The sequence below is a fragment of the Protopterus annectens genome, chromosome 7.part0 (assembly GCF_019279795.1).
Source record: "Protopterus annectens isolate FY-2018-M chromosome 7.part0, PAN1.0, whole genome shotgun sequence".
Taxonomy (NCBI): domain Eukaryota; kingdom Metazoa; phylum Chordata; order Ceratodontiformes; family Protopteridae; genus Protopterus; species Protopterus annectens.
The window spans coordinates 910545645-910565409 of record NC_056739.1 but is presented as its reverse complement, the minus strand read 5'-3'; the positions used below and the strand labels follow the sequence as shown (position 1 = coordinate 910565409).

General features: G+C 36.9%; 1 protein-coding gene across 1 annotated transcript in view; it reads right to left on the bottom strand.

The window, feature by feature from the left end:
- Positions 1–19765, bottom strand: part of TMEM266 (transmembrane protein 266) — a 795902-nt gene that overhangs the window by 7199 nt on the left and 768938 nt on the right. The window contains exon 9 of the mRNA XM_044077485.1: positions 10415–10477. Coding sequence (XP_043933420.1) covers positions 10415–10477 — 63 coding nt within the window. The remainder of the gene's footprint in view (positions 1–10414; positions 10478–19765) is intronic.

Genomic DNA, 19765 nt, shown 5'->3' with positions numbered 1-19765 from the left:
TTTTTGTTTTTGTGCCAGAATAATTGTTTTAGGTTTGTGTTTTCTATATCTAAATTTTAATGTGTAACTATTGTTTGTTGTGCTTTATTAGGCTTTCTCTAGCTGATTTCCAGTAATATATATAAGGCCTCTTCTGACTGCCTTCCACTCTTATAAACAAGACTCTAGAGTGTGACCAGCTTAAACTATATCTACTCTGCTACTGATGCCAAGACTATCAATCAAGTTTCTGTTCCTGGCCTTTGAAGAAAATTGAATATTACAATAATACGGTCTGCATTGTTTCTAGCTGACCTTGCTTTGAATATAAATTATTTATTTATCTGCTATATTTTGTTTTTGGTGGGAGAAGAAAAGAACAGACTAATTCTAGGCTTGTGCTTGCTATTGAGGTAAATTTCTGCTGTGTTGCTATTGGCTGGTATGCTGTACTGAACAACTAGTAAGCCTCTTCTGACTGCCTTCCATTGTTATGAACAAGTATACAGATTATGACCACCTTAAACTGGATCTGACTCTACTACTCAAGCCAAGACAATCAAGCTAAATGGATTTTGCCGGATTTTGTATAATATTGAATAAACTAATACAACTTGTACTGTTTCTAGCTACTTTTACTGACTTTGCTTTGAATTTCAAACACATACTTTTTTTGGTGTCAGGGCTGGCAACTCGGCACGCAAAAATCAACTGCCAATCATTAGCAGACCGGAGTTCTGCTGTGGCGACCCCTAACCGGGAAAAGCCGAAAGACACAACAACAACTTTTTTCGGTGGCAGAAAAGAAGAACAGATTACTTTTAGGTCTGTGTTTGCTATCAAGGTGACATTGTAATTTATTGCTACTGGCCTTGTGCTCTATGACCTTTCTCTATTTTCCAGTGTTATACAGAAGACCAACTTGATGCCTTCCATTGTTATAAAAAGACTCCAGATTGGGACCCACTTAAACTGGATTTGACTCGGAGTCTTTTGGCTTGTACTTGCTGTTAAAGATAAATTCTTCTCTGCTACTAATAGTTGGACTGCTCTATTAAGCTTTCTATAGCCATTTCCAGTGTTACAAATGAGGCCCTTTCTGGATTATTTCCATTGTCATAAACTTCAGATTTTGACCAGTTTAAGATGGATTTGACTCTGCTACAAGATCATCAGGGTAAGAGTAATTTGGTTTGTGCTTGCTTCGGTGGATATATTCTTCTGTGTTGGTATTGCTTGCTCTGCTCAACTGCTTTATTTAGTTGTTTTTCAGTATTATGCATAAATCTTTTCTAACCGCATTCTGTTGTTCTGAACAAGACTCCAGATTGTGAAAAGCTTTAGATGGATTTGACTCTGTTACTGAAGGCAAGACCATCAATCTAAGTGCCTTTTGCTGGATTTTGCTTAATGCAAAATATACTAATATGGCTTGCACTGCTTCTAGATGATTTTATTGATCTTGTATTGGATTTAAAATGTTTTCTTTTTCTGGTGGAAGAAAAGAAGAACAGACTATTTCTAGGTTTGCGTTTGCTACTGAGCTCACATTCTAGTACATTGCTTTGATTGGTGTGCTGTACTGAGCTTTATCTAGCTGTTTTCCAGTGTTATAAATCAAGTCTTTTCTTGATGCCATCCATTTTATAAACAAGACTTCAGAATGTGATTAGGTTAAGCCAGATCTGATTCTGCTACTTAGGCCAAAAACACAAGGCTATCTGTATTTTGCTGGATATTGCTTAAAACTGAATATACTAATACAGCCTGCACTGTTTCTAGATTATTTAGTTACCTTGTTTTGAATAAAATTAATGTTTTTATGCTGGGTGAAGAGAATAGACTAGTTCTATGTGCATGTTTGCTATGGAAGTGAAATTCTAGTTTGTTCTTTTGGTGGTTGTTCTCTTCTGAACTTTCTCAAGTGTTTTTCCCCAGCTATAAAATAAGGCCTTTTTCTGGTTATATTCCATTGTTATGAAAATACTCCAGATTGTGATCAGATTAAACAGGATTTGACTCTACTACTGAAGTCTAGACCATCAGGCTGGGTTTCTTTTGCTGGATGTTTGTTAACATTGAGTGTACTAACGCAGTCTGCATTGTTTCTAGCTGATTTTTGTCACCTTGCTTTGAATTTTAATTGGTGTGGGGTTTTTGTTTGTTTCTTTTTTTTTTTTTTTTTTTGGAGACAGAAGAGAAACATATACTACACCCTAGGCTTGTGTTTATGAAATTCTAGGGCATTTCTTTTTTTTGCAATGCCGAACTGAGCTTTCTCAAGTTGTTTTGTTATAAATCGGGTCTTTTCAGGCTTCCTTCCAGAACTGACTCTGCTACTAAAGACAAGACCATCATGTCTTGTCTTTTGCTGGATTGATATTAGCAAATTAATAACCCTACACTCTTTCTAGATTATTTTTGTGACCTTGCATTAGAGTTAAGTTACTGTTTTCTTTTTCTGATGGCATAAGAAAAAACAGACCAGTTCTAGGTTTGTGTTTGCTACTGAGGTGAAATTCTAGTGTGCTGCTATTGGTTAGTGTGCTCTATTAAGACTTCTCTGTTTTCCAGTGTTAGAAATGATACCTTTTCTGGCTAATTTCCACTGATAGCTTAAACAATATCTGATGCTCCGACTGAACCCCAGATGCATTAGTCATTTTCATCTGCAAAAATATAAGTGCAAGCAGTAACATATAGTGTACATTGTATTCTGGGCGGTTTTCAAACCATAGCCAACAGCACACACTTTTTAGGACTGGACATGTTTGGATTCATCTCCAGATTGTTTTAAACATACACATACTATTTGAATGTATAAATAAAGTGAAATTTGTTTGCATTACATGTGAGCAAGTTTTATACATTATTCAATCAGAAGTGAAACATTTACTAACCAATAACACAGGTACAGTTTTAGAACATTTCAACTATAAAAGTCTACTCAAACACCTGCCAATAAACTCCACCAATATCCACATCAATCTCCTAAAGCAACTTTATCAACTGTGTGCACCCCACATGTTATTATGGCAAGGAAAATGGCCACATCAACTTATTTCAATTTGCTATACACAAATGCATACTGATCTACACTACCAAATTAATGAATATTTGACTTAATTATGATAGTATGATTAGTCAATTTTATCCACAGATAGCCTCTATACCCAGCAATTAAAAAAATGTTGACTATGTGCACCACATATACTTGATTGGGTTTAAATAATAATTTTAATAATAATAATGACAATACTAAAAACTACAACAAAATAATAATAATAATAGTATCCACAGTAACACATTTCAAGTTTGTTACTTACACACACACACACACACACACGTATATATATATATATATATATATATATATATATATATATATATATATATATATATATATACACACACACTGGCCATATTAAAGTATTTCAACCTACTTCACAAAAATGCATACTAGTCCTGCAAAGCCAGACTGATAAGTGCAATGAACAAATGACATGAGTGTAAGGTACTTTCATCCACAGCCATGTACACACACCTCTAAGAGTCATAGCCAATTTGTTGACTCAAATGTCTGACTGTCATCCAAACAATGCTCACCATAAATGTATTTCAGTTTTGTTTCACACAAACTGTAGCCACAGTAAAGTATTCCAGTTTGCTTCACAACAATAACATTAGTTCTGCAAGGTAAAATAAGCAAATGACAGCAGTTAGTGATTTTCAGATGTTGGATTACAGTATATAAAATAAATAACATGATAGCCATACACTAATTTTGTCAGTGCCATTTTACATAAAGTACTCAGTTGTTCACCAGGTCCAAGAGCAATATACTCACCCTCCAAAGCTGTTCACTGCCTATATCTGGTTGCCTGGCAGGATAAAAAAACTTACCTGACACTGCATAAGGGGGGGGGGGCAGAAAAGTCTTAGAAAGGCTTAGACTTAGTAAGACATGGGAGGAAGTGACACTAAGGTGGTCACCAATGGCAAAGGACTGAATGTATGCTGTGATGCATATAAAAAACACTGAACCATCAGAGGAATCAGCTGAGGTGGCAGCAAGCATGGCAAGAAAGGTGATACTGAATTGTCAGGAAAGAGAGCTGGAGGCAACATTCTAAGAAGTGTTACCTGTGTCAGATGTCAGCAGAGACAGTCTTGGGGAGTGTAATAACTGGCTGTTGCAGTGGATAAAGAAGGACTTGAAATTGGTTGGGGGGGGCTGAAGGAAGTTTGGGCAGAGACAGTCCAGCTTTATGTAGGGACAGGATGCACAAAGGAGACAAAAATGTTCACATCTCTGTTAGAAAGGTAAGATTTCCTGATCACACCTTTAAACTATGGTGGAATGCGAAAGACTGTCACAGAAGTAGGACAGAGTGGAGGTAGCAAAAAAAAAAACATTATCAGAGGATCAAACAAGTGCAACTTGCTTTATGTTTGTGTAGTATTGCTCTATGGTTCAAGAAACTTTGTAAGGAAAACAGAGTAACTGCAAAAAATGATGATGGAAGGAAGGATGTACATTGCTGGTATCACAGAAACCATGTGATGGTAAAAAGAAGGGGAAGGACAAGGAGGTGGCAGTGTAATGCTCAGTAACAGCAGAGAAGGGAAGGATGGAGGTGGGTTGATTATGGGTGTTAAGGACCCTAGCATATTTATTCAGAGCACTGGAGAGAAGTTACACATGAAAACTCCAGAAACTGTCATAAAATTAGGGGGTTTATATAATCAGAAATTTTTACTAATTCCTATTGAGGGCAAAGGAACATTTCCACTAGAAAAATGATGATCTGAAGTAAAATGGGTCATTTTTGTGATTATAAGAAAACAGAGTATACTGAATATGCTTTGACTGGATAGCTTTATACTTTAATGATATTTGGATAGTTAGATGAGGCAAACTTGACTGTATATATGAAAGGGAATAAATGGCAATATTAGTGTTACTTTTCTTTTTGAAGCATGCCCTGATTAGGACTAAATTTTGCCTCCTGTATGAGTATTACTTGCTCTGATTTCACAAGCCTATGTTTCCTGTCTTTTCAACTGGATTTATTACCAGACATCTAAAACAGCATCATCTGAGATGACTTGGTATACAAAGAAAAGTGTTTGCAGTTCTCTGATGTTCCAAAAGGCTGTCAGCATTTGAGATGTAAGAATTACTAAACAGTGTATTTATTGCTTCAGTAAAGGCATAAACTCCAGTTATGTGACTAAAGCAAACAGTGACACAATTATTAACAGGGAATTGTGAATAACACCATCTAAACAGTGGCTGCAATTCACAGAGATGCACATTAGGATAGCAGATGAACTGTGCAACACATAGGTAGTACTTTGGTGTGCAAAATAGAAATGAGTAACTAAACAGGGACATACTACATGAACAGGCAGATAGTTGTGCTTTAGGGAGGTATAGGAGGCAGGAGGGGGAAGTCTTAAGTGAAGCACAGCTACATAGCTGGTACTAGATGAAGCGGCGCAAGGTAGAGGTCTTGTACTTCCTTGTGTGAACCTTGTGATAATGCATATGAGAGCACAAGTAGGCAATTAGTGTAGCAAGCTGTTGCTATAGGCTATATAGCAACAAAATGTAGCAGAGATAAAGACTAGCCAACTGGTACTTATGGAAAGGGGACTACAGGAAAGTAAGAAAAAATTAGGAGAAAGCCGCTTGGAAGGTGGTAGGGTACATTTTTATGTGAGGAGAGGTCTGTATTTATACACCTGGAGACAGAGAGAAGGGTAGTGGAAAGGGGTGAAAGGCATAAAGGGAAGGAAAGAAGGGGTTGTAGACAGCAGGGGTACACAAACATACATGAAACAGGTGGATGTTTACATATTAGGAAAAGAGACATGAATACACAAAAACAGAGAAAGAACAGAAAAACAGAGGGTAGTCAAGTATGTGGGGGTAGAAAAGGGTAGGGGCATAACAGCAGCTAACAAGTCCACTGACGTGTTACTGAGACCCAGCAGAGGGAAGTCTTGGATTTATGAGGTTGCTAGTGTGGGCTTCTTGTGGCCTGACATACAGCAAAACAAAATTGCAGCCTGTGAGTCACTCTCTAACCAGGACTTTGAAATTAATTTATTAAATGCTGCTGCACCACAGCTGCTCCAAGCATTTTGGCCAGTTACAAGTTTTTACCTTTATACTCAGCTGATGTAACTACTTGCAAGACTTCATATCTGAGAACTATGAACTGTGATCTGCTACATCATTATGCACTCATTCAGATGTCCTTCTTCATTTGTATATTATTATGCAACCATTTTACATGCTGTCTTTCTGTACAGTTTACCTCATTGTCGTATATTGCTACATGGTTCTATGATTCACTTCCTAGCTTCTTCTCGCGTTAGGTGCAGTCCTGTGCTATATATGATGCAACTTGAGTATGAATACTGGCTAATGATACTTTTTATAATCTGTTATGTAAAATTAACCATGGCATATTTGGGGCGAGTTAACAGAATAAAGAGCATTGTCATCTGAGTTAACTATGATGAAATTACATCTTATTTGTAACATGTACTTATAAAAAGTTATATGCTAACATAGTAATGAAATAGAGATTTCTGAGACAAGTTGTAAAAATAAGCAAACAAAATAAGCACATACTCAAACCTAAGGTGAATAAATTCTAATTATACCATGACCCCCTCATTAATATTCCAAAACGTGCATGCTGATTGGTCAGCGTGCACGTTGTAAATCGACTTATACTAATGGAAAAAGGTCCGGTTGCCTGGACTTTTTCCATTAGTATAAGTCTTTTTTAAAACACTGTCTCGCTATGTTAAAGGAGTTTAACATAGCGAGACAGATTCAAAAAAGCAATGGAGATCTCCGTTGCTTTTTTTTAAAGCTGTCTTGCTATGTTAAACTCATTTAACATAGCGAGACAGTGTGTAAAAAGCAACGGAGATCTTGCTTTCTCCATTGCTTTTTTTTAAACCTGTCTCGCTATGTTAAATGGGTTTAACATAGCGAGACAGCTTTAAAATAAGCAACGGAGATTCTCAGTTGCGTTTTTTAAAGCTGTCTCGCTATGTTAAACCCATTTAACATAGTGAAACAGTAAAAAGCAACAGAGATCTTGCTTTCTCTGTTGCTTTTGCCCACAGCTCTGATGTACCACGTAGGCATATGCATGCGCAGTACATCAGAACTGCCGCAGAATACCAGACAGCTGCGGAAGGGCAGCAAGGAGGCATTATACAATGCCATTATTTAAGAAAAGTAATTATTTTTTTTTCTTAAATAATGTCATTGTATAATAGCAATAACCCACTTTTGGGTGTGGGTAATGCAGGATTTACCCACGGTTGGCTTTGTTTGGCCACTCGGGCTTCACCCTTGTGACCAAACCATGCCAATCGTGGGTAAATCCAGCATTACCCACACCCAGGCATGGGTTATTGCTATATTGTTCCCTTTGTAAGTGTTGGATAGTGTACATACTTGTAATATCAGGTTACATATGGAACAATATTGAGGTAAATGCAAAAATCACAATAACAAGAAAGAAGAAAATAAAAACTAATTTTAACATGGAAGCTTTATTTACACTACTCCTTTAGCAATAACATCAATGTAATCTCTGGGAGTCGTGTTATGGCCCCAATTGTAATTATGGCTGTTTTATACTTTATGAAACTATCAATTAATATTAAATATGACCATCAATACTGCATGATATGTTGCATATTATTTCCATAATTTTATCAGATGTCAGTCTTTCACTAAATCCAATTCCTAATACCTTTTCCTGAATGCTACTATGGAACTCAAGCTGCAGCACCACAACTTCTATACTTAGCATATATGGGGCTTTAAAACAGACAGTGCACTGTATACTAAGCCCCCCTCCAAAATAAATATCTGCATTTTAACTGGCTCTACAACATTATAAAGAATGACATTTGTAGCCTGAACTGAATACAGCAAATAGTTAATTTATCGAAATTAAAATGAATGAAAATAAAAAGACAACACAAATTCCCTGATGGCAAGAAGTGTGCTTGCAGATTGTCATGTGACCCCATGTGCCACTGACAGATCAAAATGTGAGAAGTCTGGAGCCACAAAACACCAACAACATTTCATAGTCTGACCATGCCTTTGCTATACAATAACAAAGATTTATTTTCCTGCCTGGCAAACTAAGCAAATACAGCTTCTAATCACATGCCCACTATACAAATTAATGAAATGCATGAATTTTAGAAAAGCATCAGTAAGAATTTGTGCTATATATACATTAAAATATGTTTCAGAAACAGAGAGCAATCATTTGGTACCTCAAAGAGCAACAATATAAATGGAAATGCCTTTGTACTGAATAATTTGAAAATCGCTAAATGTTTTACAGAAACATAAGACAATAATCAGCAATTATTTTTGCAGGTGCCTATCCCATCTTGCATTCTCAATTAGAAACTTTGCTCCACACATCTTTTCAATTTACATATCTAACTCTGAAGCTGTATTCCCCCTCCCACCCCAACACATGTAAAACTTGTAGTCTACCTTTTTTCTGAAGTGGTGTGGCTTTGGAATCAGGGACGCAAGATGGTATACCCCAACATTAACGTATTTTTATTCTATAATTCGAAGTTATGTATTTAAGAAAGTGAAACAGTATGCTTCAAAGGAACAGTATTGGACCTACACTGTCGATTTGTTACTTTAATTGTCATAAAGCTAAGCAAGTAGGATCCTAGTGAAATGATGGCACCCAAAATGCGGAGTGCCAACAAGCCGAAAAAAGAAACTACGGGAGAAGAATGAATCTTGAACATAGTTCTTCTCCTTTAAACTTATTTTTTGTAGGGCGGCAAGTTGCTCTGCACCTCTTATGGGGGGGGGCAAGCTCTCACAACCCCCAAACTTATATATACAAACTCTGAGATTGCTAAGCCTTTGAGAAAGGGGAATATTCTGAGAAATTGATTCTCTGACTTGGTATACATTAGGCCATTCTTTGCGCCATTCAGTCTCTGCGTTTCAGGACTCACTCTAATTTCAAATGGTTATCAAGCAAGTATTTTTCTCTTCTGTTTTTTAGCCGCTGGTGACTCGCAATGACTTTGTGTCTATGCAACTGTTCATTTTAATTTCAATAGTTAGATTCTTTATATGTCACAAAGTTAACTTTATGTGATGAGCAAGCATTAAGCTGATAAAATTATGCAGTGTCATACATTTCAGTCCATTATATTACAGTGTTATTTGATTCAGTAATTCAGTGTTGCATTGCTTTTATTTCAGTCTGCTTAGAATGTGTTAGGTGAGAGTTAATATGATATAGCAGTTTCATTTTAACTTATAAATGATGGTATAATAACCAAACAATAATGCCCTCCAAGGTGAGTATTAGAGAGAAATAACTGATTGCCCAGGGGTGTTATGAGGCCCAACACTATAGGCAGAGTTAACATATCTTCATTAACATACAGTCCCTGACATAATAAAATCTATTGTAGAAAACAGACTTGTTTCTGAAATGCAGAATGTAAAGCTGCACAGTTTTAGAGAAATGGAAATAACTTGGTTTCACTTGAAGAACAAGTATTTCTCCAAGGTCACATGACTTCAATTAGAATAATATTTTAGTGGGTGTTGTGTGGGGTTCAGGGGGATGTGACTCCCTGTAACAGTAAAACTCTTTGCTTTTATTTACTTAATTTCTTTGGTAGTAATTAATAATGTTGCTCATGCATATGTTATGTTGCTGAGGTTTCATTCTTACATACTATACGAGTCTATTACTTATAGTCAAAAATGCACAAAATCAAACCTAAATTGATCAGTCTATAAAGATCAAAAGTCAAAATATCAATTTTTTTAGGGGGCCCACACCCCCCCTGCTACTTATGTATTCCAGCTTCAAGAATACACAACAGTGGGGAAAGGGCTAATTCCCAATCCCTGCTGTACTGTGACTTCTCACTTAATAATGCTGGTATTCTGCTGTCATGACTATCCGGTTACTTGTACCAGCATTACAAATATTCGATATTTAGAATGTTTGACCAAGCAGGTAGTTCCCATATAGATGTATATGAGTGCAACACTGGCTGTTGAAATGCTATGATAGGATTTAACATGAGTCCTACAAGGATGTATATTCCAGTTTCCACATGATCAGATCTCCCACAACACAAGGATGAGTTTTAACATGGGTCCAGAAAGATGGTTGGAGGTATGTCTGACACAGCATGTTTAATTGAATATATTCAACCACTTTCAATGTGTTTGTGATTGCTTCAACCACAATGCACAAGTCAGGAATTTGGATATGCACATGACTGTGAATTCATTTGTAAATACAATATTCCATTGGTTAAAAAAGTTTAGTTTAAGCAATATAATAGGTTTTCAGTATACAAATAATTTTTTACTTACCGCTGCTAGGTTCACTTAAAAACTGATTGATGTAATTATTCATGTCATCAGCAACAACATTTTCTGAAAATGAAAACATAAATAAATGCACTTTCTAAGGCATTCATGTACTTTTTACATAATTTTAAAAGAGCTTGTTTTAGAGCTACTAGAAAGAGTATTTTGAGAAATACTATTAAGTAAACAGGCAGTGACATATCTTGAGAGAACTCAATAACACATTTTTTACAAAATATTTAAACAGCAGTTAATTAATAGTTTACTTGGATTACCGAATTTGGTAAACCCATTAAAACATATGACTACTACCCTAGTTGTGACACAAGACAGATGGGATTAATTAGCTGATACGGGGAGGAACTGGATGGGATGGGGGTGGGAATGTGTGGCATCTTGCCAGCTCACCTATCCCAGGGGAAGGAAGTGGGATTTCTTGGCAGTTCTACAACATGAGGCACAGAATATGGGCTTCAGCTTTACCCCAAATATAGGAAATGCACAGATCTGCATTGATGTCACTGCTTGACCCTTGCAAGGTGACACAAAGGGTAGGGCATTAACAAAAAAATCCAGATCACCTAGAGATGATGGCTCACCTTATCTAGACTCTTGTTTCAGCTGGCAATGTGGCTTCAGTGAGCCATGGGTGAGGCTGGGGGTGGGGGGATAAACAGGTTAAAAGGATGAGGAGGGGGCATGATAGTCTGAATCGGGAGGGACAAAAGCAAATAAACAAAAAATATCTGCTTAGTTCACACTAGTTATTATTAATCCTTTTGCAAAATAAAAATCAATATTTTCATAATCATACCAATGTATACCATTACTAGCTACCACAGAATAATTACATTTTCAATATAAACATTGATTATTTTCTTACAAAATACAAGATATAAAATTTGGATACTAATCTTGTTCGATGTGTTTGAAAAGCATGTATGATTTTTTTCTTGATTTGGAAACGTGTATTCAGGAGGCTAAACTGTAATGTATTTACTTACATGATAAAAAATCTAGATTAAAAAATATGTTAAAAGGTTAACTGCAGATTAATATACTACTCCGAATTTTTGTTACCCATTTGTAACGTGAGATTCCAGGTGTTCCTAAATCGTGACGATTCTTATTCTAGAATATGGACATAAAGCAGGGATCCTTTACACTTATAATCAGTTTTTATTAATGGGATACATGTATTTTGTCAACCAGTATTCAACTCACAGCTTTGTGAAAATCTTTCATTCACTGTTTATCCATCAAACTGCTGGAGATTGAAGAAACGAAAATAATGTCAAACTTGTCATCCTGCAAGTCCCATGTTAAAGTCCAAACCAGAAATTCACTGAATCGGAAGTTGATGCATTGGGTTCATTGGTCAGTGTTCTGATACAGTTTGTCTCAACAAATTGATATAGACCCTTTGCTAGGGACAAGCTGATATTATGTGATAAACTGATTGAATGAATTCCTTTGAAAAAAGTCAGCAGTAGACAACCATATCAATTTTTATAGCCTGAAACGAGTTGAAAAAAATGATTATTATGACAAAACTCACCCAAGTCAAGAATAATTTGGTAACAAAAATAGCTATTTAAGATTATACCTGTTTTGGAAAACTAGTTCCTACCTAGCCTAAGCTAATGAATGTTTTTCCTGTTATTAATTATTGTATTACAAAAATACATTTGCAATACAAACCTGCCATTAACTTGAAGGGATGTAAACAATCAACCATTCAGTCAGTCAAAATGTCATTTAAACAGCACATTTTAAAACTCAATGCATATTCAGTAACAACAGTAAATGCATACACAGAATGAATGCATTAAAAAGTGCAAACTTTAAAACCAGGCATGGTTTGGGTAAATGGATAATTTTAACATTATTTCTACAGGCCATCCTGTGAGGCAGGGGAGAGGTACTATCACTCTGCATCTGGTATCTTGAACTTGCTATGTCTGATATTACACCACTGAATGGCAGACTGTGTGAAGCCTGATCATTTATATTTACACTGGAAAGGGATTTAAAAGTCACCATGGCAGTTCTGCAGTGACCATGATAACATGGGAAGTAGAATGAATATGTGGGGACAAAACCCCCGTATAAAAGTAAGTTTTAATGAAGCTGTGCGTCTGTGTAAGAGTGAGTACAAACCAGTGTTTCTCTTAAGCCTGTATTGTGTTTGTGTGTGTGAGAGTTCAGAATTGTGTATATTCAGAGAATATGAATGCAGTATTGCATCTTAGTCTTAAGAAAAACAACACTCTTGTTCATTATTTTCATAATTCACTGAACATTTTGAAATACACTTGAAATGATTCAGAATCTCTCACTACATTTATCTAAGAAAGAACTCAAGAAATCTCATTATAAACTCTTCTTCTTTTAGCTTTTCCCAGTTAGTGTCCGCCACAGCGGATCACCTGTCTGCTCATGACTGGCAGTGGAGTTTTATGGTGTTGAGTTGCCAGCCCAGCACCCAACCTTCCACGGAAGGCACACACATGCACTCACTCACACCTAGGGCCAATTTAGAGTATCCAATCCACCTACAGCATGTCTTTGGCATGTGGGAGGAAACCAGAGCACCCAGAGGAAACCCACGTGACCACAGGGAGGACATGCAGACTCCGCACAGAAGTCTCCCCAGCCGAGGAACAAACCAGAGAACCTCTTGCTGTGAGGTGGCAATGCTAACCGCTGCACCACCGCAGCTGCCCCACCTTGTTATAAACTCTGACATTAGGAAAACAGCTTAAAGGTGCTGATTCATTATATTATACCACAGGATAAACAAGCACTGTTTGATATCAGCTTGTTGTATAACTGATAAGAAACAAAATTAATTCCTTTTGATTTGCAAAAGATTTTGCTTAGTTCAGAATTACAAGTCCATAAAAGCCACAATAAACTAATGAGTACACCGAGGGACATAACTTTTATTTTTTTTTTGCTACATTCATAAGCAAACACACACTAGAAACTAGCACAGTCTGTTTACCTATGAAGGTATCATGTCCCTGTTTGACTAGCTGCTAAAAGGGGGCACTCTGACCTCAGTACTAATGACAACACTGTATAACATCAACAAACTCTCAGGCACGCACTTCTATTGTCTCACAAATAAGCAGAGGTTCATTTTTAAAATTCCTTTATCCTTGTCTGCTTAGTACACATGGCAACCACACAGATTCATTGGAAACTGCTTTCATTGTTTGTAAACTTTTATGTATCACAATATACAAATTTATTAATAATTTATAAAGTATTAAAATGTCTTGTTTTAATGAATATTACCAATAATGCACAAGGCAGGCCCTCGCTTTTCACACCACCAGATGGCGACAGACATCTACAACTTTAACAACACTTGGAGCATTCATAAAATTCTAGGGGGATCCCTGCTGAAAAGATAAAGTTCTTATGGGAAAACTCAAAACCTAAGTGTCCAGAGGCTCTTGTTGGTTCAACAGAGTTCAGATAATCTTTGAGCCTTTGAATTGAGTTTTCTCTAGGATTTTGTAATGGACATGGAGTCAAAAGGCCTTGGCTAGATCTATGATGCTATCACCTGCTAATTTACTAGCATATCTCACAACCTCTTAACTCCAGAAATCTGGACAAAGCCTAAAAATAATGGTGGGACAAAGGCCCAAAAATAGGGACAGATTTTAAATATTGCTGTTAGAAAGACATTTGCTAAAATAACAGGATGTGTGATAACATGCATTTTCTGAAGGATATGAAGTCTAAAACTGAAATATATGTCCTTAATTAGTGACTTCAATCCACGTCCACATAACTGTTCATCTCTGTCCATATGCAAGTGTAATCTGGATCTATGGAAAGGAAACAGAAAGTTTTCCCCAGGACAGCACCCTGCACTACTTTTGGACAGAGGCAGCTCATAAATGCTTTATCCCATGCATGGGTCCCCTCAAATTATCTACGGTATGATCTAAGTTATTCTCAATAGGGTAATATACAATTATCAACCATGGATTGGGCAAGACCAGTCTCTAAACATGGGGTAGGTTAATTTGAGCAAAAAATGGAAAATTGACTTGACTTAAAATGGCCAGCAAGGGCAGCTAGCTTAGTACTTACCTATGAACCTATGACAATGAGACACAGTATGAGAAAAAAACAGACTATGTGAGAAAAACAAACTTCTGGCATGAAGGTGGTCTCTCTGTTACTTTGAAGTCATCCCTCAGGAAAAAGGGTGGGGATATTTATAACTCCTTAGCTGTGTGCCATGTAATTTGAGTTTATCTCAGTAGGTGAAATGTCCACCTCATTGCAACTTAAAAATTGCAGAAAGAGATGACTCTGCTTTTTTATGCATATATATGCATTAAGACCTTTTCCTAGCATTGTGCCCTTTTAGGGACAATGACTGAAGTCCTTCACAGAGGATTACATACACATTCTGCTGTCTTACCAGAAGATTTCCTCACCCATGTGGAGAATACCAGAGATACCAGAGTGTCATTGAGGAAAAATGAGTCCTGAGTTATTATCAGACCTCTTTGGTAGACATGGGTCATTCATGCTGAGCGCCATTTTTGAAAACCAGGACTCCTCGTAAATGTATCTGTTACTAAAGTACCGTGACACAAATGCTGATGATTCAGTCTGATTCCTACTTGTTATTGACTTAGGTCTATTTGCTAATTATATTTTCTGAAAAGATCGAAGGAACGAAGTGTTTCCAGAACAACTTATTAGTGCAGTATCAGTTTCAGTAATTCAGCAATATACCAAGATTCAGGTGGCCCCGGTGGTGCAGTGGTTAGCATTGCCACCTCCCAGCAAGAGGTTCTCCAGTTCGATCCTCGGCTGGGGTGCATTCTGTGTGGAGTCTGCATGTCCTCCCTGTGGTTGCATGGGTTTCCTCCAGGTGCTCCAGTTTCCTTCCACATCCCAAAGACATGCTGCAGGTGGATTGGACACTCTAAATTGGCCCTCGGTGTGTGTGTGTGTGTGCATTCCGTGGAAGGTTGGGTGCCAGGCTGGCAACTTGACACTGTAAAACTCCACTGCCAATCATGAGCAGACAATGTGATCTGCTGTGGAGACCCCTAACCGGGAAAACCCAAAAGAAGAAGATTTAGTGACTTCAATCCTCAGTAATTTGCCAGAAAAATCATAGATTTTATGAGGAGCAGACCAAACTTATTAGGCAAAAATGTGGACTTTCTGCAAATATCTGGACAGTTGATTGATATTTTTACTAATATTCATATTATTATGAATGTTGTCAGTCATGGTAATTATATCAGTGCTATTCCTTTGGGGAAGTCATGTTGATTTTGATACAATATGTTGCTGATTTGCAAATGTTGCAAGAGTTTGGAAGATAATGACTCTTTCATGTATGCTTGATAGGAGTAACAGAGTATAAGATGAGACTAATCACATGGTTGGAAAGTTTACTGCAGAAAGCCTCAAGACAATAACTGAATCTGAACCTGCTGTACCAAGTTATGTATGATAGCAAGTAAATGCAGTATGTTTCAGGCAATTTTATTTTAATAAATGCAATATGTTTCATTCAGTTTTTTTTAACAAATGCAGCATGTTTCAATCAGGTTTATTTTAATAAATGCAATATTTTTCAGGCAGTTTTATTTTAATAAATGCAGTTATGTTTCAGACAGTTTTATTTTTGTGTATCCATATTCCCTTGCAGTGTGCTTCTCAGTTTGCTTTGTTTCCAATGTCAATGTATTGTTATTAGTAAGATGCCACATTTGAACAGATCCCCCAGGGCCTTAATGCTTTATTTTTAACATTTTTCACTGTATGTCCACCTTAGCAATTATAGCTATGGTTTTTACTTAGGTGTTTATTGGTAGATTCACAAACATGTTCATTAATGTTATGATATGTTTTTTACACACAAACCTGATGAAGTATTTATTTGGTATGAAAGTGATCTTTGTTAAAAGTGTTTCAGTTTATAAGTATTAATATTTATTCTGTTAGATGTCTAGTGGTAAATCTTTTTGTTAGTTAATTAGTCATTTTGTTAGTCAGCTAGTTTCTTAATTAATAAAGTTTGGATTAGTAGGTTAGCCTTAATAAGTTGTTCTTATATTATATATTTTAATTCCCTCTAGCTTTTTAGCTTCAGTTCTGTAGTACAGTCTCAGTTTACACAATAGTGTTAAGGGGGAAGGGGACTTGGTTAAATGAATGAGTTTAAAGTAAAAGAGCAAAAAGCCACATGCATATATTTCAAGTTGTTGCTGACATACATACACATGTCATACTTCCTCACTCTAGACCAAAAAGACAGCCACCCTCGGTATGTTCCTCTGATGTTAGACTGGGGTGAAACTGAAAGAACAAATTATTACAGTACTATATTTCAATTTGCTGCTATCAGACATATATATACAGCATGCCTCTTTGCCCATACCCACAAAGGACAGCCACTTGTATGCAATAATAACAATTACAACAATGTATTTCAGCTTGTTGCTCCTAGATAATACAATGCTCTAGATTAACTACAGGAGTCTTCTATGCACTCATTTGATGACTGGATGTGAGAAGAGTTATAGAAATAATGACCATACTGTCACCAGCTACTACACAAGCTACAGAGAATATCTGTGCATACATTTGAGCAAGGTCAGTTGGTGACAGACAGTGACACCCAGGGAAGAGAAAGAGGATGGAGCCCCCTACTACGTCTGTTCCAAAATCTCCTCATACTCTGAGTATCTAGGGAGGAAACCACAGCACCTAGATAAAACCCACTTAGAGACATGGAGGACATGCAGACTTCACAGAGAAGGAACTATAGTCAAGAATGTAACCAGAGAACCAAGCAGTGGAGAGATGGTAATGCTGTTCACTGCACCACTGTGTGAGTGGCCAGCACATCATGCCCAGACTGCCACAAATAACCACTTATTGTATACAATGCTAAAGTCTAACTGTGATGGAAAGTGAAAGAAATTATGGCCAACTTGCTACTTTTGGATGTGCGGTAACACCTCTTCTCACAGACACACACACACACGGGCCCAAACCCACTTGCATACACTTTGCTCACATCTGAAATTTTTAAATGTGTTAAATAGACACAGTACAGTATACTAGCTAGATTTACACAACTTTACACTATTTATGCAAAGCCAAAATAATGACTGTTGAACATAAGCAAATGACAGCAGGGTCAGTCACTTTCATCCACAGAAATTCACTGTGTGTAGCAATGATGGCAAATTTACTGCATACACATGAGCTATATGATTGTGCATAAAATAATGGCTATGATACTGTATTTTAACTTTGTTTTTCACACACACACACTAGCCTCAGTATAGTATTTCAGCTTGCTTCACAGAAATACACATTAGTCTTGCAAAGCCAGAATAATGACTGTTCAACTTGAGCAAATAATAGCAGAGTCACTCAGGCACCCTGTACCAAGAAAGTATAACCATTCTGTCAACTATTTGACTATGTGCACCTTAGATTTCAAATTGTAGTAAAATAAAAAATAGGCAATACAGTAATTTATTTAAGCCCCCTAAACACATAGACTCACACCTACCAATTACCAACATTTTATTTAATAAATACACCTCAGATGTTTGATTTGTGATCAGATGAATAAATAAACGCATAATCAATGGCCACAGCAATGTCTTTCAGCTTGCTGCTGTTACAGACCCACTGCAACCTCCTTGCACAGACATAGATTCACAAACAGACACACATACATACACTTACCCACTGACACACCCACACACAAAACAGATATGCTCACCAATTACAGTGGCTTTATTGTACACCTCATATGTGTGATTCTTGTGTACACCTCAGATGAATGATTCTTGTCAAATGAATGAATAAATACATAAATAATAGCTACAGTAATGTAGTTCATCATGCTGCTGGCAGATATATGCAATCAACCTACTGCAACCCAGGCACAAAATATTAAGTTTTAAAAAATGAATACTGCCATACTGTCTTACAGGTAGGCTGACATAAGCACCATTAAACAGAAAAAGGGATAAGAGAGCAGACATTGTTTAATGATTATAAAAATATTCAATAACACTTTTTTCTCCATGAGTCTTTCCACTTCTCTGACTTTCATTCAGGCTGCCTCAAGCATTAATCTTCTGGGCAGACATAGCTAATAAACAGCTCCTCATTGCCTCATCCAGCATCTCAGTCAGCTTCCTCTGAAGTCCATCCATCCACAATCCCTACTTCCCATATTTTGCACATGGAGTTGGGGTATCAGTTCAACAGTGACCATCATCTAGAACCAAGGTTGAAACCACTGGGTGGCTAGCCCTGCCATGGTAGTTCATCCACACAACACACACACACTCACATCTATGGCCAATTTAGAGTGTCCAATCCACCTACTTCATGTCTTTGAAATGTGGAAGGAAACCTAACCACCCAGAGAAAACCCAAGCAAACATAGGGAGGACATTCATACTCTACACAGAAGGCACCCAGGCCAAGAATCAGACCAGGGAACCTCTTGCTCTGAGGTGACAATGATACCTGCTGTGCCACTGTGTCTCACTCCACTGTGCTGTCCTGAAGTGTTGTTTTTTTTTCTGTCCTTTCCAAAATGACAGGAATACCTATAATAATGTGCAACTTCCTTATTTTCTATTTGGAAGAGGTCTAATACTGTGCTGTTTCTTAAAAAAAACCAGCTAACTAAGATGATTATATATATTTAACAGAAAACAGAACTGCATGCATATGCATTAGCCTGCACTAAGTTCTAAGCCACAGAAACAGGAAAGTCAACTATTCTTTTTAAAATAAAACATATAGAATACAATTTTATTTTCATTTGGGGGGTTGCCAATTACAGGCAGTACCATGAGCTACACCTGTTCAAAACCTTTTCTAATGTGGAGCCAGAAAGCGGGTGTTTTATGTAAATCTTTTTAGTAAAAAGAATAAAAAAATACCAGCAACGTAAACAAGCTTTTTTTCAGAAGACTTTACAAAAGAAATGCCTTCAGTTCAAGAATAGTTACAGTGTCTAGTTGGTAAACAGCATTTTATGCTCTCCCGTGCTTTTACAAAGAAAATTAATACTGTACCTTTATTTAAAGTAAGTCCCCCTTTTAGAACAGTACATTGGATTTTGGGTATTCAGTCTTGTTAGTTTCACAATCACAGAATCTAAGGTAGCACAACCACATGGGTAAAACTAAGACCCAATCACAGTGTAGCTCACTTCCTCCTCCCTCTATTATTGGTTATGCTTTCCTTAGGTGAAGATCAATTACACCTAATAAATCTTTCTCTCTGTCTCTCTCTGTTCTTCAGGATTTTGCCATAGAA